The sequence below is a fragment of the Ylistrum balloti genome, unplaced genomic scaffold (genome assembly GCF_031769215.1).
Source record: "Ylistrum balloti isolate Yb309-2 unplaced genomic scaffold, AGI_CSIRO_Ybal_v1 Utg370316, whole genome shotgun sequence".
Classification (NCBI taxonomy): domain Eukaryota; kingdom Metazoa; phylum Mollusca; class Bivalvia; order Pectinida; family Pectinidae; genus Ylistrum; species Ylistrum balloti.
The window spans coordinates 122,476-145,444 of record NW_026782233.1 but is presented as its reverse complement, the minus strand read 5'-3'; the positions used below and the strand labels follow the sequence as shown (position 1 = coordinate 145,444).

Here is a 22,969-nt window from a genome sequence, read left to right as displayed (position 1 = left end):
GACACGCTTAAACTTTCCACCTTAGTGACAAAGTTTCGATTTACTAATAGTTACTATGTTGTAAGATAGGGATTTTCCTGCCTGACTGGTTTCAGCAAACAATAGTACACTACAACTTTCCCCGCGATTTCATCTGACACTACAAGAATAACTAAGTAAAACGATAAACAGCTTGATTCATATCGTTGCCAAAATAAATTCAGTTAATGAGAGAAAATCATTTCTTGTTTTATATAATATAAAAAAGTTAAACAAGCAAATAATATGTAGTTCAAACGACAATGAAAAGAAATAAAGATTTTCAAATGGAGGAAAGTCGACGAGATGTAGTTTATATTTTGCAGACATTGATATGTACCTGGGTTACAACGAACACCTGCATCTTCAGAATGATCACAGTTGTTGATAGACCATCCCTGGAACTGGCATTGTCCTATGTTTCTCTCTGTACCTACACATCTGACGTCATCCATCAGGATATGTCCATTCCCTTGACCATATCTGGACTGATTGAAGGCCTGAGCGCCATCTCTGTTGGAAGTGCATGTCACCTTATAGTTTTCAAGGAAATAAGGACAAAAAACACTTTGCCTAAGACAATTATTTCTATTGTTTTTTCATGGATTCTACAGCAGGATTAGTTACACTTACTTGGGATATTATTATACTGGCTATAGGCAAAATTCAGCATTTGATTAAATTCTTATTACTTATTCAGTAAAAAAGACTATTTCGTTCCCCACAACACTGGAAAGTGGTTTGGGCGAAACGACCATGCAGACATGAACTAAAATAAATAATGTTGAACTAAATCTCGGCACATTGACAACAAAAATTATATCATGATATTTCAATAAACTTTAGGATAATGGTGGGAACATATCACTACCTTTTGTGACTACCGATTGATCGAGGAGTATAGATAATAAATGACTTCTTGGCATATATCTATATATCCATTATAATCACCCAACCAAGTGAAGTTTTTGAAAATACTTGAAAATACAAATTTGGTATTTTCTTTTGTATATAACTATCGCTTTGCATTTCAAATAGTTATATTAGATTCTTAACTATTAAAAACTGTTTAAAAGTTGATGTATCAAATCTTGATAACAACTTTTTTTACCTTGACTGAGATCAGATCTTGATATCAAGTTAAATTACCCATCACAAAGAAAGTCTCCAATTTTTAATTATAACATCAACATTTTTATCCCAAAACGTGTTTCAAATTATCTTGAATACGATGTGATATCTTGAACTAGCGATACAACGTTACTTTTCTCACCATACATACTTTCTCAAGATCAATTTAGTTTGGTTATTAATTTTTGGTATTTAATCAATGGCCAGCTGTCATCGATAGAGACTTACGTGGAGTATCCTAACATCCTACATACAACCTGCGCGTCGGCATTTGACCAGTAGTCATCACATACTGTTCCCCAAATTCTGTTGTATTGAACCTCTACTCGTCCTTCCATGGCTGATGGACCGTTGACTAATCTTATAGGTACGTTGACAGTTCGACCTGAAAAAAGATGGATTTTCCTCTTCAAGAATAGATGTATATCACTATGAAGCAGGTGTTAACAGATTGGAATGTGTTTATCGACACAAATGGAACCAAGTAGAACTGAATAAGCATTTACCAAATAGAAACATCTCGAAGGGAAAGCTAACGATGAGCTCAAAAAACATTAATAATTGAGATGTGCGTAAAGGTGTTTCGCACATAAAATTTTAATCCTCATGATATCATAAATACTTTTTATTATCGATGTTATGCCTATTGACACCCACCATCATTACAATAGACACCAGCATCCTCTGAGTGGTCACAGTTGTTCTCGGCCCAACCTTTGAACGTACAGTTCTGGATGTTCCTTTCAGCACCAGAGCATTCTACATCGTCCATCCATATAGGGCCCCGCCCTGTCCCTATATTTTGGAGCGCCCTCGCACCAGTGCTATCGATAACATAACATTCAATATCGGTTTTCAAGTCTACACGCAAAGACCTATATGTGTTCGTAAACTTACACAATAACGAATGAAATGCTTTGTTAATATATGGTCACCTTGGTAATTAAAGGTTGTGTGCATAATTTACTAGTTATGAATATGAATACATTTTTATATTTTATTATAATTAAAATATATTTAGATTTTTTTTTTCAATTTGGGCCACTGCCCCAAACCACATGTTTTTCATAGAGTCTGTTGGTTTAAAAACACATCAGCTATCGGTATGAAATTGTATTTTTGTTGCCGATTTCTCTTAGTGGATCCGGAATTCTTCCGGAATGGTAAAAAGATGCTCCCGAAAGATATTTGTAATGACTCACGTGCTAAATCCAAGCATACGACAAATGACCATGGCATCTCTGTTATCCCATGAATCGTCACATACAGATCCCCATACGCCATTGTACCTAACCTGGACACGTCCTTGGCTATGGGACAGACCCCCAACCAGACGTACTGATACCGTCGTGCTTGGATTTCTCGCTGTAAACGGTTAATCAATTATTCCGATTGATGCTTGCTGCTCAAATGACTTGAATGGTTTAACAAATATTTTGAAAAAAGAGAAAGCTTAAATAAATTTCTTTTTTTAATAGTTCGTCTGTAAATTCTTTTTTAATTTTTCTGTTACATGTAACAAAATTGATAATTGCTTTATTTGCTTATATCGTAATATGCAGTTTAGATGTTAGGAAATGGCCAAATATATGAAGTTTGATCAAAATCTCACAAAGGATAACACCGCTGTTTTGGAATTAAAAAAAAACAAAAACAAAAATGGTAAAATACCAACGATTGCCTCGAGCTTGACGCTAAAAACTTCAGTTTATATTTTGAGGTTTGATGTTTGAAAACCTCCCTCTAGGAATGAAGCCACAAGAGTTCTGATCAGGATACGTGTTGCGTTACATATGTATGGCACGCTACGTGCGTATAATAAGTACGGAAATATTCTTATGTCATACAAGTTCCCGAGTGGAAATTATATTTTATACCCGACTCGAAACTATTGCTACCTTACCGTAACACATGACTCCGGCATCTTCCTGATGTGAACAATCACTGATACCCCAGGGTTTCCTCTGACACAAAGCAATACTTGTCTCGTTACCCACGCAGTCAATGTCGTCGACCAAGATTGGCCCACTTCCTGCCCCATAAAATGCATTGGACACAGGAACCACCACCGACCTTCAATATTATACAACTACTCACTTAGTTCATCAGGTCATAGAACGCATGGATTTGTTAGTTACATCGTTCAACTATACTCATGATAATATTAGATAGTATAACGACCTAAAAACAAGATTTCTGTTCGTGTTTCATGTAATCACCAATCATGGATTGACGAATTTGGAAAATGCATTCGTTATACAAACTGCTGACAACAATTGAATACCATACAACCCCTTTTCGATATTTTACATAAATTTAAATGTACCAGAATGAAAAGAACAGTTTATATGTATCTTACGTTGGCTTTCCCAATTGTTGGCAAATGACGGTTGCTTCGGCGACACCCCAACCATCATCACAGATAGTTCCCCATACATTGTTGTGTAGTACCTCTACTCGGCCGTTGTTACCGTTTGTTCCGTTTACCAGACGCACCGATACCTGAAGGGACTGGGCTACAATTTCAACATTGCAATTCCTTGAAGATTTCTTTAAATCATCAATTTTCGCGGAAATTTATTTTTGTTTATTTTGTGGGTGCGCTAAATCCACGAATTCATATGTATATGCACTGCCATATTCTGTATTAGTACACTTACATAGGTATATTTATCAATGAAATCAAATTCATTTTTTAAACACGATGATTTGACACGCAATTATTTTACAGTATTCCAATACGCATCTTTAGAAATCTGAGGTCCAGGGCACTGTTAGACAATCTACTACCTGATATAATTGTGAAGTTTCGTCAAGAAACAAGGGAAACATATCTTACCTTGAACATTGCTTTTCAGCAAATAAAAGGAAGGGAATGCAAAAAAATATGTCATAAGATTGTTCTAGTAAAACTACATTATCAATGTTATAAACCCACTTATAGTTATAGGCCCAGTACAGAAAAAACCGTTTTACCTGTTTCGCAGATGACGCCAACATCTTCTGTGTGGTCACAATCATTGGTACCAAAGGGACTTCGCTGACAGCCGGTAATGGATGCTTCTCTTCCGGAACATTTGACATCGTCCATCCAAATGGGTCCTGGATTAGACACGTTGTATCGAATACCAGGTACTGCTCTCGCATGAACGCTGATAATATGGAATGAGACATTTTTATCATATTCTGTTTTATTATTTCCCAATTTCATCAATATACTGTTTCCTATCTATCCATTAGAAATAACATGAAGACTGTACTCTTAAATTTACCACAAAAAATGCTTAAAAACATTTCATATTTCAATAGTGACCGTCGATGGTGTGTTGCTATAGAACTCAGTAAGATTGCCGACACTAATGTGGTATAACAAATACAAGATAATTGTTCCATGTCATGTTCACGAGATAAGTCACTTCTATCTTTTGTGTTTAAGACTAAATCCTATCAACGACAAAGTAAGTGTATTTTCATATTTATATTTGCTATGATATCGATAAAGTCAATCATTTGACTTAGGTTCATATGACCTCACAATTGTCCCGCCTTATGTTCGATGAGATATCAGCTATTTGGTATAATATTTCGGTAAAAGGATATATAGGTGATTAGTTACATTATAAAGGAGTAACTGATAAATAATGCTATATAAACTATATTGGATTTATGACCAATTGTAACACGACGTACTTATATCTAGAAATCATGAATTTAGTTTTAAAGTCACGTACAAATTGATTCGCAGCATGGTACAGACAACAGCAGCAGCAGAATCGTTAAAACTGTCGTCACACACAGATCCCCACTGGTGATTGTAGTTGACCTGGAGTCGTCCTTCGTTTCCATTTGGCCCTCCTGTCAGTCGTACTTGTACATTGGTCTGCTGATCTATAACACGGTGATCGCATTATCATAATTAACTATAATCGGAAGTCATCTAATAACAACAATACTACATGTATATAGTGCTCTAATATTGTACTACACGCTATAGATCTGCTGTTGACACACATAAATATATTATTGCCATGATAATTTAGAATTTGATACAGTGCTGCCAACTAATGAATAAACTGCATCATACAACTATTCGTCCTTCTAGGATTCGTCAGTGATGCTAGGGGCCTTGACCTGTAACCGTGCAGGCGACTGAGGAAAAACAAACTCTTGATCGAAGTCTTCTCAAAAGCTTCAATAAACTCTTTCTATTATCACAATAAACCCCCCCCCACCCCCCCATAAGTATTAATGTGTTAATGGTACCTACTGTTAGTACAGATAACCCCTACGTCCTCGGAGTGGTCACAGTCGTTGGTTCCTATTGGATTGGTGTTGCAGGTAAGGATGTCTGTTTCATTGCCGTAACAGCGCACTTCGTCCAGAAAGATAGGACCTTGTCCCAGTCCAAACCCTGCTGCGGTCACTGGTACTGCGTTACGTCTGAATTGTAAGCATTCCGTTATATCATCAAGCCAAAATACATAGACATACAGGAAGTTAAACAAGCAGGGGAAAGTGGGGGAGTAATACACACACACAGACATAAACAGAAACAGGCAGACAATTTGAGAGCATATATTTTCATAACATTATACTTACGATGGCTTATGCAACATTCTACAGACGACCTTAGCAGCATTTTCATCAAAGCTGTCATCACATACCGTTCCCCAGGTTCCGCCTATCTGGATTTCTACTCGACCCTGATTACTAGTCCTGCCATCAGCCAAACGTAAGTGGGCTCGGCCTTGGGACAAAAGGAAATATATTGGAGCAATTGGTATATACATCAGAAGAGGATAGCAATGCCTCGATGAAATCATAAACAGTATTTCAAGAAATGTTAAAGTTGTTTAATGGTTATATATAATACCTGAGTTGCAAATGACTCCTACATCCTCATTGTGACCGCAATTGTTCTGATACCAGCCTTTGTTGCGACACTGAAGAATATTGTTCTCAGTGCCCGTGCAGCCAACATCATCGAGCAATATCGGTCCCGTTCCTTGTCCAAAGTGAGCATTAGAGAGGGCTAACGCTTTATCCCTTTAAGAAAAATGTCATTTGAGAATAGATATTCTGTTATCGGATAAAAACTGATGGATGTATTCGATTAAGTAATGGAAGGAAATAACTACTAAATTGCTACCGCAGAGTACGGTACAGGTTTAAATGCAAAAATTGAGTCTTAACTATATTGTAGCACAGAAACGTTTACTTATCTATGTGTCGAGCTATAAAAATATTGCTTGATTACTTTAAAATCCATAATCGTTACTATACTATTTGACAAGAAGACAGAGATTTAGTATGGTACCGTCTGAAGCCAAGCATGTGACAGACTACACCAGCGGCGTCATTGTCGAAGCTATCGTCACAGACTGTTCCCCATGTATTGTTGTAAAAAATCTCAAGTCGTCCCTGGGATGTTGAGGAGCCGTTAGTTAGCCTTATCCGTGGGCGTTGTACTAAAAACACCGTATACTAACACTATAAGTCGTTAGAAATAAACATCCAATGCAGTGTGTAACTATATCCCTTAACAGAATGTTTATTTATTCTCATTTATTAGTTCAATCATTCACTTCACAATAACTTTCCTGTATTCAAAAATGTTTTACTATCTCGCGTAAAAGAATTGTTATTTCCCAGGATAAACCCAATCATATCCACAGTACTCACACTGGCCACACACCACTCCTACATCTTCTGTATGATCACAGTTGGTGGTGCCCCATAGGCGATGACGACAGTAGGCCAAGTTGGTTTCGTTGCCATGACATACGACATCATCTAGCCAAATCCTGCCCGTACCACTTCCATAGAATCCATTTGCACGGGCCTGTGCACCACGCCTACAGGTATATTAAATATCAAAATCGTAGTGTGACAACTTTCGCCAAAACATATTTCTGCCTTAAGAAAGATGTCGTTAGGGCCACCTCGATATTAAGGCCACAGAAATATTTCATCCCGGATGTAAAAGCTTGGCTTGCAGAAATATCTCAAGGTGCAGACCAGTTTTGGTTATCATTTCATATCCTGAATAAATGAAACCTTGGCAATTTGCGACACGCTTACGAAACATTAAGTGCCCGATCTTGCATAATGTCATAGTGCGTGCAGCTCATTCTATCTAGTGTGCGATAGAGTTATCCTATTCCAAGCAACCACGGAATCACCATTTGAAGCATATGAAAAATTTCTCTCCTTTTCCTTGGAAGGACCGTATAGAAGGTTTTGACTGTAGACATGTTATATAACACAGACACAATAGGTACTAGCAATGATACATACCATGGTAAATGTAACATTTTACAAACAACACCGGCAGCTACATTGTCAAAGTAATCGTCACAGACTGTTCCCCAGGTGCCTGAGTGAAGTACTTCCAGTCTCCCCTCTAGGTTACTCGTCCCACCAACCAGGCGAAGTGTGGTGTTAGGGGTAGGGTTTCCAGCTGAAATTATAACAATTGATGCTCTTGTTACAAACAGTATTGTTTAGGACACTGGCCTGTCTGCATCATTCCCGTTAGTACTACAGTATATCTATTGAATAAAATTATAATGTTTATTATTACCATATTATATCAAAGAGCATTAGTTATAATTATGTGGCATTGTTTTATTTTTGATGTAAATTTGTGTGCTGCCTTTACTACTTTGAATGGCCACAGAGTCACTTCAATAATTGTGCAAACTAGTGGCAGAATGTTTACTTTGTTGTGTGGACCAACAACCCGAACAAATCGTCTCATACAATAGTTTTGCATGAAAGCATTTTTGGTACTATTTTCCAATGATACAAGTAATCTATTAAGCCACCATGCGCATGTATCATCTATACAAAATAACATGTTTTAACAGAAACAGTCATCTGCATATATGCATCAGTCACTGGTAGATAATTGTGCTACTAAGATAAGGTTATACATTTCTTTTCAGTTACATAACATGTAAACATATAGGCGATACATACAGAACAAATGTTTTGAGCTATAACTGAGAAAGTGTCATTGTACACTAGAATACATTATCCAAGGATTTTTTCGCCTTGCTGAAAATCGCTCAATTCGCCTTACGATACAAACAAACATACCCTTATTTTCCATCTAACGACAAAAGAGCTAACGAGCAGGATCTACCATGCGGCGAAAGTTTCCCTTGCAAAGAGTATACTTTAAAACGTTCTAGTTTTATGATATAAACGTAATTATACTGCCACTTACATGCACAGATGACAGACACATCCTCGGTGTGATCGCAGTTGTTTTTACCCCATCCCCTGTGTCCACAGAGTGCAAGGTTTCTTTCCCTGCCAGTACAATCGAGATCATCCAACAAAATTGGCCCTGTACCCTGCCCAAAGAAGGCATTGCCCTTAGCTCGAGCTCCAGTTCTGTAAATGAAAAAAGACAATAGATGTATAATATTTGCTTCCAATTTGTGAATATTTTGTAAAGATGATAATTAACGCCCTAAGTTAAGGTTGCCGAAAGTAATAACAGGATAATAGTTTGGTTTGGATTATCGAGTATATATAATTAAACGGTGGCATTGAGCTACTTATATAATATAAACGAAAACACAAAAACACACATACCCTTGGAAGTGAAGTTGTTTACAGATCACTTGTGCCTCTTGATTGCCAAAGGAATCATCACACACGGTACCCCATGTATTATTGTAAAAGACTTCCAGACGACCTTCAAAGGGCCCGCTTCCTCCAGATAATCGAATAGCCGTATTGGCATTACCTATCATAGCAATTGAACGTACATTTGCCTTCATTGTCTAATTTAACTTTTAAATACATAAACATGAATAAATGTTTCATCTGTCGGTATGTTTACGATGTATGTCCTCTTGCAAAAATTCTTTGTCGCTATTTACAACTGCCTGAAAAAAATCTTTGTTACCAAAATATAATGGATCACATTTCAAAATCTAGTTATTCAAAATATATTTGATGACGAAGGTACAGTATTACCTGCTTGACAAATGACGCCAGCGTCCTCAGAATGGTCGCAATTGTTTTGGCTCCAAGGAGAATGCTGACATGTAGACAGGGAACTCTCCGTTCCAACACAGTTTACGTCATCTAGGATAATCTGGCCTGTACCGGGGCCGAATCCACCTTTAGAAATGGCAACAGCTCCGGAGCTTTTAAGATAGAAAAAAACTTTTAAACTTCGTTTGTCTTTTTAAGATCATAACAAGATCTATCATATATATCAAACTAATTCATAAATCAGCATGTAGTATTCTCTAAAATACTGGCTTAACAGAGGCTGACCCTACTCTAGCTATGACATGTTAGACGCTCGTGATGATGTTTAGCGAAACAAGAAAAAAGTAATTATGTTTGAGAAAAGGTTTGACAAGGAATAACATCTTTCCCTAGATATTTCTTCATGGTAACACGATATTATCTTTTTACGTTTCACACAAACGAATAAATGTGAGTCATTGTTACGACAGAAGAATTCCATACTAACAATGGGAGATTTAACATTCTGCAGGCTACAGCTGCGTCAGCATTGTTCCAAGAGTCATCACAAACAGTACCCCACACACCATTGTAGTTAATCTCCAAACGCCCACTATTACTGTTTTGTCCTCCAGCTAAACGCCCCCGGATAGGTGGCACATTGTCTGTTATAAAAATGTCTCTAATGACGTCATGTGAATCACTTGCAAGTGGCAACAAAATAAGGTAAGATATTCTAATGGTAATACACGAACTTTGGAAAACCATTGATTGCAACAAAAAACAAACTTCAAGATAATCGTATCTTTTTCTGATTCTCAAATTGTTCAGTTTTTGGTGATATACAGAATCTATGACATTCTTTAGAAATGTTAAAATAGTAATAAGTTGATAGTAGATGTATATAGTAAAGATATATTTGTTTTCCGGTGACGAGATATTCCTAAACTAACTCTTTATTCTGTTAATCTACTATATTAAAAAACTACAAATGATGATAGTTGGTCTAGGCATTTAAACAACACCAAAAAAACTAAGGAATTGGATGTCGCAAAAACTTGGTCTGGGCTGTATCTACTGAAACTGGCAAGGATTGATTTACTTGGTGTACAAGCGATGGCCACGTCCTCGCTGTGGTCACAGTTGTTGACCCCCCACGGCTTATGTGTACAGCTGACTAGGTTAGGCTCAGTCCCTCGACACTCCATATCATCTAACCAGATTGGTCCACGTCCTCCTCCAAACGTCCTGCTTCTCAACACCGCTCCGCCACTAGAGTGCGCCATTTAAATTAAAGTTAGTAGTGAGTAACGAACAATGAAAGAATGATTAATTTGTATGACAAAACCAACTGCATTGTAATATAGCATGCTTGACTAAATTATAATGTGTATGGTGTTTTAACTATAACATTCAAATTAATGTAAATCGTTTTTTTATGTTTTGTAAGTTAGTTTTAAGCATATCGACCTATATACCTTTTTCTTATGGCATCGTTGCATGACATTTCTTTAAAATGATAAAGTTTTCATATTCTAGTATTTCAGTAGCCTTCTACAGATGCTTTATACTAATCCTGAGTCATGTATATTCATAGGTATTAGAAAATAACATGACGTCACAATAATAGATTTTCTTGTTATCTGTATAAAAACGGTTTATTCAAAGATAAGTTCCTTGATTTGATAAATCTTAACAAAACATTTGGAAAGGTATACATTTTGGAAACGCAGTCGTTGATTTGTAACTGATGGTATTTCCTCTTTTTATTGGAAAGAAAACATCTTGTTATAGATAACATTTTTCATCTTTGAAATTCTATGACAAAGATTTAACTGAAAAATGTATTTTTATGATATTTCGATGAATGTTACTTTAACATTCTTTTGTTTAAAGCTTGATTCGTTATCAGCTTTACTGGTATAAATGCTTCTGGTAAAGAAGAATAAAGAGTCACAGAAAACTTTGAAAATGTACACAAAAAATGCCATACTTCATGAAGCCAAGCATACGACAGGTCACATTGGCCTCTCTGCCATCAAAGGAGTCATCACAAACAGAACCCCAGCGGTTGAACACCTGTACTTCCACACGTCCTCGGTACTGACTTGTACCTCCACGCAGACGCACGTTAACATTGGCTACTGATGGCTCTGCAGTACAATAAATAAATTGGATAGTAAAATTTAGTATCTTCTTATTCTAAGAACTATTTATGTAGATTTTACTAAGTACCTTTCGGTGAGAAAGCAAATGAAAGAATTTCGGAGAGTAGCCAAAATAGTGTTGTATCGCTTTTTAAACATGAGTGTGTATGAAACTGTTACTGTTAATATAACACAATTAAACTAGTAGAGACAACGAAGAAAATCCGGATATAATAGCAAAAAGATTAATCAAACTCAAAAGTGACGATACGAAAACAACATATGAATTATAGACAAAATAACTAGAACACACTAAGAAAGAGAATTAAACCAGGTTATCCAGGAGGGTATTTTTCTGCTTCAAATATGCATGATAAAGGTCCTAATGAATGAGTCTCGAACAAGTTATTCTAAAATTCTTACGTGGTCCCTGGTAACATATCACTCCTACATCTTCGTTGTGGCCGCAGTTGCTCTGTCCCCAGGGTTTGTGGTCACATGCACCCAAGCCCGGTTCCGTCCCAGTACACTTCAAGTCATCAAGCAAGATAGGCAGCGTTCCGTTACCAAAGTAACCGTTGCTGATAGGTATGGCATTCGAACTGTAACAAGACATTTGTTATATTCGAGGGCTTTTATTTTTCGCATTAATTCAAGATTGAATAAAATCGAGAAAAAAAATCATTGAAAAACGAAATGGATTGATATTCCGTGACTTCTGTTTATTTTAAAAAGTTAAAGCATTCAAGCAGTGTAATAAATATAATTGGTTTTTACTATTAAACGAAATTATGAATTGTACGTAACTATATTCATATGTAAATAAAAGTATTGCGTGGTCATAACTTTATTATTGCGAAATCATATTTGTTACAAGGGAAGTAACTCTAGATCTTTACAACAACAACAACGTTGGATGAATATTACTTACGTGGATAAGCCAAGTGCCGTACACACAACCGAAGCAGCATGATCGTCGAACTCGTCGTCACATACAGTACCCCATGTGTTGTTATAAAAGACCTCTAGACGACCCTCTCTGGAGTTAGTCCCGTCTCGTAATCGCAATAGTACGTTTGCATCAAGGGCTACAAGCAAACAAGTATTATATTTGTAACATTGATTTACGCAAACAAACTGATGAATTTAACACTTAACACAACAGTCAGCTTTAGTTTTATTTAAGTACCTGATTTTATTGTGTAAAAATGACTTCAATATTGAAACATCTGCCATGTTATGCAAAATAATGAACTATTAGAAATAATTATATTCAACACCATAAAGATGACTTTCAAAAAATGATAAATATCTAATTTTCAAATTTAGACATATTCAAGGGATTGTTTTAATTTTACTGAGGAGTGAAATTCCTTCTCATATCGTGTGGACAGTAATATTCATATTAAACATTAGCTAACAAGATCATTATTCATTCTGAAAATAGAACTATTTGTTATCATTACAAATGTGGAGTGTATTCAAAGCACTTGTCGAAAATTATTTCTCGGTTATTAAATCCTATACGCTTGATAAGCACGGTTTTTCTCATATATGAAAATAGATTTGATTGCGTAACGAAAATGACTTCACGAACTTGAGCAGCATGATAAACGCATTGCCTTCGTAAACAAACAAGCATTACATGATGATTAGATGACAACTTGAAAAATTCGAATCTCCTCCAAGAGTCCAGAACCTGGGATACTGACACTGGCTCAAAGTGAATATTCCCAACAGGTAGAAGATCAAATTAGAGTTTTTACGCTTGTTACATGACCCAATGTACTTGAAAGAATGGTATAAATCATGTATCTTATGAATGGTATAAGTTATGTATCTTATGAATGGTAAAAAATAGGTATCTTATGAATGGTATAAATTATGTATCTTATAAATGGTATAAATTATGTATCATATGAATGGTATAAGTTATGTCTTATGAATGGTATAAGTCATGTATCTTATGAATGGTATAAGTAATGTAAAATTAAATTATGTATCATATGAATGGTATAAGTTATGTGTATCTTATAAATGGTATAAATTATGTTATGTGTATCTTATATGAATGGTATAAATTATGTATCTTATGAATGGTATAAATTATGTTATGTGTATCTTATGAATGGTATAAATTATGTATCTTATGAATGGTATAAATTATGTATCTCTGAATGGTATAAGTTATGTGTATCTTATGAATGGTATAAGTTATGTATCTTATGAATGGTATACATTATGTATCTTATGAATGGTAAAAATTATGTATCATATGAATGGCATAAGTTATGTATATGAATGGTTATTATGTATCTTATGAATGGTATAAGTTATGTATCTTATGAATGGTATATTATTTATCATATGAATGGTATAAATTATGTATCATATGAATGGTATAAGTTATGTCTTATGAATGGTATAAGTTTTGTATCTTATGAATGGTATAAGTTATGTGTATCTTATGAATGGTATAAGTTATGTATCTTATGAATGGTATAAATTATGTATCTTATGAATGGTAAAAATTATGTATCATATGAATGGCATAAGTTATGTAGTATGAATGGTATAAATTATGTATCTTATGAATGGTATAAGTCATGTATCTTATGAATGGTATAAGTAATGTATCTTATCAATGGTATAAATTATGTATCATATGAATGGTATAAGTGATGTCTTATGAATGGTATAAGTAATGTATCTTATAAATGGTATAAATTATGTATCTTCTGAATGGTATAAATTATGTATCTTATGAATGGTATAAGTTATGTGTATCTTATGAATGGTATAAATTATGTATCTTATGAATGGTATAAGTTATGTGTATCTTATGAATGGTATAAGTTATGTGTATCTTATGAATGGTATAAATTATGTATCTTATGAATGGTATAAATTATGTATCTTATGAATGGTATAAGTTATGTGTATCTTATGAATGGTATAAGTTATGTATCTTATGAATGGTATAAATTATGTATCTTATGAATGGTAAAAATTATGTATCATATGAATGGCATAAGTTATGTAGTATGAATGGTATAAATTATGTATCTTATGAATGGTATAAGTTATGTATCTTATGAATGGTATAAATTATTTATCATATGAATGGTATAAATTATGTATCATATGAATGGTATAAGTTATGTCTTATGAATGGTATAAGTTTTGTATCTTATGAATGGTATAAGTTATGTGTATCTTATGAATGGTATAAGTTATGTATCTTATGAATGGTATAAGTTATGTATCTTATGAATGGTATAAATTATGTATCTTATGAATGGTAAAAATTATGTATCATATGAATGGCATAAGTTATGTAGTATGAATGGTATAAATTATGTATCTTATGAATGGTATAAGTTATGTATCTTATGAATGGTATAAATTATTTATCATATGAATGGTATAAGTTATGTCTTATGAATGGTATAAGTTTTGTATCTTATGAATGGTATAAGTTATGTATCATATGAATGGTATAAGTTATGTGTATCTTATGAATGGTATAAATTATGTGTATCTTATGAATGTTATATATTATGTATCATATGAATGGTATAAATTATGTATCTTATGAATGGTATAAGTTATGTGTATCTTATGAATGGTATAAATTATGTATCTTATGAATGGTATAAATTATGTATCTTATGAATGGTAAAAATTATGTATCATATGAATGGCATAAGTTATGTAGTATGAATGGTATAAATTATGTATCTTATGAATGGTATAAGTTATGTCTCTTATGAATGGTATAAATTATGTATCTTATGAATGGTATAAGTTATGTCTTATGATTGTTATGAATTATATATCTTATGAATGGTATAAATAATGCATCTTATACTTATGGATTATGCATCGCCATAACTTTGAAATGTGGATAATTTCAAAATAAGCAGATAAGGATGCGGATCGGAATTAAAAAACAGGCTGACTTGAAATAGTTTCTGACCTCAAAATATCATAATATTCCAAAGCACGGATTTTATACAGGAATGGAAAACAAACAAAGCGTTAATGAAATATAACAGCAATTCCGTATTGCATAAATAATGTCAACAAGACAATATACCAAGCCCTGAAAAAGAGCATGGTTTTTATAGCATGAAGGCCAAAATTCTGATATACATACCATCAAGACCTAAACAAAGACAGCACGAAATAACTCACAAGTATATGAAATATTACATCACATATTGAAGTTGCATTAGTTAACGTTGATTTTTTCTGATAATATTATATAATATACTTATATCCGGCAGATCCCGAGCCATTTCCCTCACAGATATTCATTTCTCCTTCTTTTACGGTCTGAAACACTTATTGTCTGGAAGCTCTTGCAATCGTCTACAAATAGTTTATTCTTACTCTTTGTGTGCATGCATGCATGCTTTCTTGGCGACTATTTCATGAGTGCACAGTTTAGGCCTATTTGATTTTGCATTTGTGGAGGACCACTTGTTATGTTTCGTTATAACCGCTGCAATCAACTTACCCGCGTTACAATCCACACCCACGTCTTCTCCATGGCGACAGTTCTGTTGTCCCCATGGCTTTAGGCGACAGTTATCTAGGGTTGATTCTGATCCTGCGCACGTGACATCGTCTAACCAGATTGGCATCGATCTATCCCCTGCTCCAAAAAAGGCATTTGTCCGAGCAAGGATGTAGTTACGACTGGTAAAAAGACAGATTACGAAATGGTATTGTAGATACAATGTAATTATCAAGACCATTTAGAAGAAGAACAATCATATTTCAATGAAAGACCACTATTTTCTTTAATAACAAAAAATGGGTCCGGCAACAACTTGAATATATTAACCCCGAATATTTGATATAAAAGGTCATGCGATATAAGGGTATGATAAGGTAAAATATCGCTGTGATGTTAGAAGTCAGAAACATTTCAAATAATACATGAATATACTAAATAACGAAGTAACGAAGGAGAGAATGTAGTATGAAAGCCGTCTTATGTAAGCACGATGACGTTTATTTCTTTATTTATTTATATGTTTATTCATCTATCTATGTATCTATTTATTTAGAGCGAGGGTGCGGTTGTACATACTGGACTCTCGAGGTTTATCCATCCCAAACGAGGATCGTTATAATGAAAATTAAGTAACCAACTTAAGATAGAGTAATCGTCTTAATACATAAAGTACTTGCCTATTATATAGACCAAGCATCCGACACACCACTTTTGCAGCATTATTGTCGAAATGATCGTCACATACTGTACCCCACGTGTTGTTATGGAATACCTCTACACGTCCCTGGGACGACCGTCTCCCTGCTTGCAACCTGATCGTCATTGCTGGAATGATAAATTCACCCAATCTGTAAAATCTCCATTTTGTCATAGCTAAACGAAATGTAGACATGGTATCATTATCTACCGCTTGTGTCTTAACAATACGACTACATACGTATCCATTAAGATTTATCAAGGGCGTGTATATAGTTATGACTGAATTCAGCATTCTTGAAGGGCAATAGATATACTTCATAATATCAATTGTCTATTCAAAATATTTTACAATGTTTAAGAAATAATTGCATTGATTCTTTTTAGGAATCCCCTGAAGGAATTCTGAAGGGGGTCACAAGAGCAAAAACCGGAATTCACAATTCTGAAATTTACGTTACTGTACCTTGATAATTTACTGCGGTATAACAAGTTAGATACTATTCATATTAATTAATAATTAAGGTTTGTTTGTCTGCCTGTTATACATTTGTAGCCGTTAAGTGGTTTTATCTAATGTCTACCGACATGTTTCTAAATTAAAAAAAAAAAATCATAGATACGAATGTCACACCATAATATTTTCAATAGCTGCATTTAAAAATGTTTAAATACGAAAGCAAAACAATTTAACAAATTATCTGTACATATATGTTATGTAATATGTTTACCATACCAGCTCTAAATATCATTTCTCGGCCATTGTTATTTTAATATAACTATAAACAGCATCGTATTGAAATAGTTATAATTTTCATTCAATGTTCATTATTGTCATTTGAATTACAAACATGTTTTAACAACCAAAAGATTGGATCCGATGTACAGGTAGCTTGATCGGTACAACAAAAGGTAATTGATGATAGCTGTCGTCATATTAAAAATCTATATAGAAACTTTTTTTTCGTTTATGTGTATAGAAACATGGTGTCATATATGACATTCGTTGTATGCGATCCTCTGAAATCTCATAGTTTAAAAAAATGAATACCGTCCGATAACCTAAATGAAGACGTTACTAAAAATAGCATTTATTTCTGAGATAACTTAACTGAACAAGATTCAACCTATTTATGTACACGTCGGAATGTTTTGGACTTCGATATCTTTCCGAGCTGTGATAACATTTCCACGAAAGAAAATGAAAGATCGAATATTCGTCTCCGAAAGAGAAAGTTACGAAATGCCAGTACTACAGCTATTATTTTTCAAGATTGCATCACTGGTGGTATTTTTGCCATTGGGGTGGGGAAACAACCTTGTCGAGTAAAATATATGGAATCTCCTTGTTGATGTTTCCTTTTGATTTACCAAAACCTTTCATGCAACGTTCTTTCATTGTTAAACATACAATATAGGTAAAAGGCACATTGTTACGGTTTTATCTCGAATACAACTATGAAAGGTTATTGCAAGGTTATACCTACAATATAGGGACAGAGGGCTACTTCATGGCTATACATACAATATAGGTATTAAAGTCTATTTTATGGGTTATAACTGCAATATAGGTATCTAAGGCTATTTGATGAACTGATGTAAATTTTTTTTGATGGTTTAAATGTTTGCGGCTTTAATGACCATTGCACAAAGATTTATCTTTATTTAGCTTCTCACCTGCTTGTTGTGTTCGTAGAAATGCCTATTTCGAGGGTTGATAACTAAATAAAATGTTTGACAGTTCCCGAGCAATGAGTAAAGCACCACGATCTACAGTTATTCGAATACCGTGTTATAGGTATAAGTTGAAATATATCTCTTATGCCTAAAGAAGAACGTCCGTTCATTCGTCGAGGTACCATTCTGTTAAACAATTTTCCTGTGTATGATTGGAGCGGGATTTTTTTGCTGTTTCGTGGATACACCAAACCAACGAAAAATTCATCTGTCCACGAAATAACAAACAGACAAAAAAATGGCATAGGTTATAGCACCAGTGGATGTTGTGAACAATATTCACCCATGAAATCATGTATCCACGAAAATAGTAAATAGATAACTTCTGCTTAAGGATGCTAAGGTGAAAGGTGCAGAGGCGACCAGTTCAATGACGCTGAACTGTATGTAAGTTTGTAGGATTAATCATTAATCCACTTATTCTATTGTCTTCATTGATTGTTCTAGATTAATATCGTTAGGCACTAATCACCATAAATGTAAAAATCTAAATCAATTGGATCATGCAGATATGCATTTATTTTATTTTACGTCAATTTGGTTTCCTCGTTCAACAACTTTGAGGGCAGGACTGTGCATGTTTCACACTGTTAAGATGATATATCTCTGTAGTTTGAGAGTACGCTGATCTGTTGCAGTATTCCACATGTTAATCAGGCTTACCTGTTGATATTTGAAGACATGCTGCTACTACGATTACACACACACATAAATCAAAGTTTCTAGCACTTTTCCGTAAAACCATCTTGGAAATGTTTATAGTTGTTATTCTAATGAAGAAAGTTCACGGTTGACCAAGATGGTCTCGTTCACAAGTTATTGACACCTCCTGCAAATCAGTTCTGGTGGAGATTCGTCCATGCGAAATCAGATCTGAAAATCCTCATTAATGGTCCGGTGGTAAAAAGGTACGAACTATCAATTAGATCATGCGGGTGTGCGTTTATCTTATTTAACGTCAATTTGGTTTCCTCAACTTTGAGGGCAGGACTGTGCATGTTACACAGTTTCAAAGTGTTAAAGATTGTGTAGAAGGCACAAAAGACCAACATTAAAGTTTAATGGTTAACGTGAGATCACACACAAACTTATCAGCTCATATTGGGTTTTGAAGTTCTTAAACGCACCACTGTATTGTATCTTAATCACAGACTCAGGAAATATTACTTAAGATTAGATTTGTAAGCTATTGTGTGTCATTCCTACAAATTGGTTTTGTGATAAGGCATCGTTATGTGATGTGATATTTTGAAACCAGTACAAGATTATAGAACCGCATCTTGGAAAACTAAGAGTATATCGCTAAGTTCTTAGATAAGTGTAAAGTGTTATATATTATGAAAATAAAGTATAATATAGTTTTTGAAAGTGTATAGACGTTTGGAAAGTCTCGCATCTTTAATATAATATGTCGGTGTAGTTTGAGAGTACGCTGATCTGTTGCAGTATTCCACATGTTAATCAGGCTTACCTGTTGATATTTGAAGACATGCTGCTACTACGATTACACACACACATAAATCAAATTTTCTAGCACTTTTCAGTAAAACCATCTTGGAAACGTTTATAGTTGTCCTTCTAATGAAGAAAGTTCGCGGTTGACCAAGATGGTCTCGTTCACAAGTAATTAACACCTCCTGCAAATCAGTTCTGTTGGAGATTCGTCGATGCAAAATCAGATTTGAAAATCCTCATTAATGGACCAGAGTTAAAAGGTACGAACCACTGTTCATTAATCGAGTTACCTTTCTGTTAAACAATTTTCCTGTGTATGATTGGGACGAGAATTTTTGTTGAATTCGTGGATTCACCAAACCAACGAAAAATTCATCAGTCCTCGAAATAATAAACAGACAAAAAATGACATAGGTTATAGCACCAGTGGATGTTGTGAACAATATGCTTTCATGAAATCATGTATCCACGAAAACAGTAAATAGATAACTTCTGCTTAAGGATGCTAAGGTGAAAGGTGCAGAGGCGACCAGTTCAATGACGCTGAACTGTATGTAAGTTTGTAGGATTAATCATTAATCCACTTATTCTATTGTCTTCATTATTTGTTCTAGATTAATATCGTTAGGCACTAATCACCATGAATGTAAAAATCTAAATCAATTGGATCATGCAGATGTGCTTTTATCTTATTTTACGTCAATTTGGTTTCCTCGTTCAACAACTTTGAGGGCAGGACTGTGCATGTTACAGAGTTTTAAAGATTGCGTAGAAGACACAAAAGACCAACATTAAAGTATAATGGTTAACGTGAGATCACACACAAACTTATCAGCTCATATTGGGTTTTGAAGTTCTTAAACGCACAGTTGTATTGTATCTTAATCACAGACTGAGGAAATATGATTTAAGATAAGATCTGTTCAGCTATATGTTAGCGATAAAAGAACGTTTTTTTTCAAGATATGAATAACGCTGTTTACAACAATCTCGCATTAATATCAAACCACAAATCAGTATATATCCTGGCGTGTAATCAATCGGTAATTATCAGAAACAATTGTGTGTAAACAGGTGTGTAGTCATATGAAAACACCACGCGTATCTCTAAGCATATGAATACCATCGAAGGACAGCGACAACAATGTTTGAATCGACTACAAACTTGGGCATATGGAAAGGGATTTCGAATTTCACAATCAAGAACAGTTTGTATGCATTTTTGTCAAATTCGGAATCAACACGACGATCCAAACCTGTCTTTCTGTGATGTACCCATTCCGGCTGTTGAATAAACCAAGTTCTTTGGTGTGATATTCGACAGGCAACTGTCTTTCCTTTCACATATAAAATACCTTAAAGCAAATTCCTTAAGGCACTGAATATTCTTCAGGTTGTGTCCCATACTGGTTGTGGAGCTGATAGAAAAGTTTTGCTAAGACTTTATAGAGCTCTTATTAAATCAAAATTCGACTACAGTTCCATTGTGTATGGACCTGCTAGACCTTCATATCTCAAATTATTAGACGCTGTTCATCATCAACGTATCAGGCTTGCTCTCGGAACTTTTGAGGCCACACCTACAGCAAGCCTGTATGTAGAGGCTAACGAACCTTAACTATATAGCCGTTGAAATAAATTGGTTTTGCAATACACCATTCAGCTCAGCTAAAGTCAAATTCTTCAAATCCTGCTTGTCATTTGTATTTGATCCAAAAAATAAAACCTTGTTTCAAAACAAACCAAAAACCATTCCTTCATTCGGTATTCGAATTTCCACTCTTTTACAAAACACAAATATTGATATTGTCCAAATTCAGTCATTTGGAACGATAGAAATTCCACCTTGGCTCTTTAATTCACCTGAAGTCGACTTTTCACTTCATGAAATGGTTAAATAAGACTCTGACAGTTGCATATTTCGTTCATACTTCTCGAAATTGCAGTTAGAATATAAAACATTTCTACAATAAAGTAATCCATTCAGACTCTCTTTCTTTTCTACAAAGCCTTAGCAATAGAAATATCGAAAATATTTTTATTTGTAATACATTAATACTATATCATGACCATGCCTTTGACTTTCGTATTGCGTTTTGCTGGGTTCCTGGGCACATGAGAATACCAGGCAATGAAAAAGCAGATCGTGCCGCAAAGGAAGCTTTATCGCTACCACCTGTTGTTTGTACCGATATTAAACCATTTATTAGACAAATTTTAACAGCTCAGTGGCAGGGGGAATGGAATACATATACCAATAATAAATTGCAAGCCGTAAAACCAATTATCGATAAGGTGAATGGTTTCCATGCTATAGAGACAACCACAGGGACGAAGTTGTCCTTGCCTGTCTTCGGATGGGTCATACATAACTTACACATTCATATATGTTGAAAGGCGAAGATAATCATCGGTGGATAGGATATGATGAGCCATTCACCGTTAAACATTTTTTACGGGACTACATTGACCTTCTGTCTACTCGAGAATGTTTTTATCGTAACATCACATGTTTAAAAACCATTTTTGTAACGGTTGAGATTCTACAATTCCAGAAAAATGTTGGTCTATATAATAGAGTATGATGTACCATTTTAATCTTTTGCGTCAATATACCAATTTAAGATTTTCAGCATTTGTCTTTTACCTTTGAGTTTGCTTAATGTTATTTCCTTTTGGATCGTTGTGTGTTTTACCGGTTGATGGCCCTAATGACCTTTTATGTGTTGATTGGCTATTAGGAATGCCATAATAGTAATGATAATAATATTATGTGTAATTGCTGAATATTGGTTTTGTGATAAGGAATCGTTATGTGATGTAATATTTTGAAACCAGTACAAAATAATAGAAACGCATCTTGGAAAGCTAAGTTCTAAGTTCTTAGATAAGTGTAAAGTGTAATATATAATGAAAATAAAGCATAATATAGTTTTTAGTCTCGCATTGTTAAGATGATATATCTCTGTAGTTTGAGAGTACGCCGCTGATCTGTTACAGTATTCCACATGTTAATCAGGCTTACCTGTTGATATTTGAAGACATGCTGCTACTACGATTACACACACACATAAATCAAAGTTTCTAGCACTTTTCCGTAAAACCATCTTGGAAATGTTTATAGTTGTTCTTCTAATGAAGAAAGTTCGCGGTTGACCAAGATGGTCTCGTTCACAAGTTATTGACACCTCCTGCAAATCAGTTCTGTTGGAGATTCGTCGATGCGAAATCAGATCTGAAAATCCTCATTAATGTTCCGGTGTTAAAA

General features: G+C 34.6%; 1 protein-coding gene across 1 annotated transcript in view; it reads right to left on the bottom strand.

Moving 5' to 3' along the window:
* Positions 1-18,991, bottom strand: part of LOC132553305 (deleted in malignant brain tumors 1 protein-like) — a 31,857-nt gene extending 12,866 nt beyond the window's left edge. The window contains exons 1-25 of the mRNA XM_060217536.1: positions 18,910-18,991; positions 16,491-16,638; positions 15,811-15,992; positions 12,220-12,376; positions 11,712-11,890; positions 11,135-11,294; positions 10,244-10,413; positions 9,650-9,806; positions 9,142-9,314; positions 8,755-8,908; positions 8,381-8,550; positions 7,447-7,609; positions 6,832-7,004; positions 6,467-6,617; positions 6,023-6,195; positions 5,749-5,896; positions 5,417-5,589; positions 4,881-5,037; positions 4,126-4,301; positions 3,509-3,665; positions 3,053-3,222; positions 2,352-2,514; positions 1,807-1,973; positions 1,378-1,534; positions 359-531 (exon numbers count right to left, since the gene is read on the bottom strand). Coding sequence (XP_060073519.1) covers positions 359-531; positions 1,378-1,534; positions 1,807-1,973; positions 2,352-2,514; positions 3,053-3,222; positions 3,509-3,665; positions 4,126-4,301; positions 4,881-5,037; positions 5,417-5,589; positions 5,749-5,896; positions 6,023-6,195; positions 6,467-6,617; positions 6,832-7,004; positions 7,447-7,609; positions 8,381-8,550; positions 8,755-8,908; positions 9,142-9,314; positions 9,650-9,806; positions 10,244-10,413; positions 11,135-11,294; positions 11,712-11,890; positions 12,220-12,376; positions 15,811-15,992; positions 16,491-16,638; positions 18,910-18,991 — 4,033 coding nt within the window. The remainder of the gene's footprint in view (positions 1-358; positions 532-1,377; positions 1,535-1,806; positions 1,974-2,351; positions 2,515-3,052; positions 3,223-3,508; positions 3,666-4,125; positions 4,302-4,880; positions 5,038-5,416; positions 5,590-5,748; positions 5,897-6,022; positions 6,196-6,466; positions 6,618-6,831; positions 7,005-7,446; positions 7,610-8,380; positions 8,551-8,754; positions 8,909-9,141; positions 9,315-9,649; positions 9,807-10,243; positions 10,414-11,134; positions 11,295-11,711; positions 11,891-12,219; positions 12,377-15,810; positions 15,993-16,490; positions 16,639-18,909) is intronic.
* Positions 18,992-22,969: the final 3,978 nt, after the last annotated feature.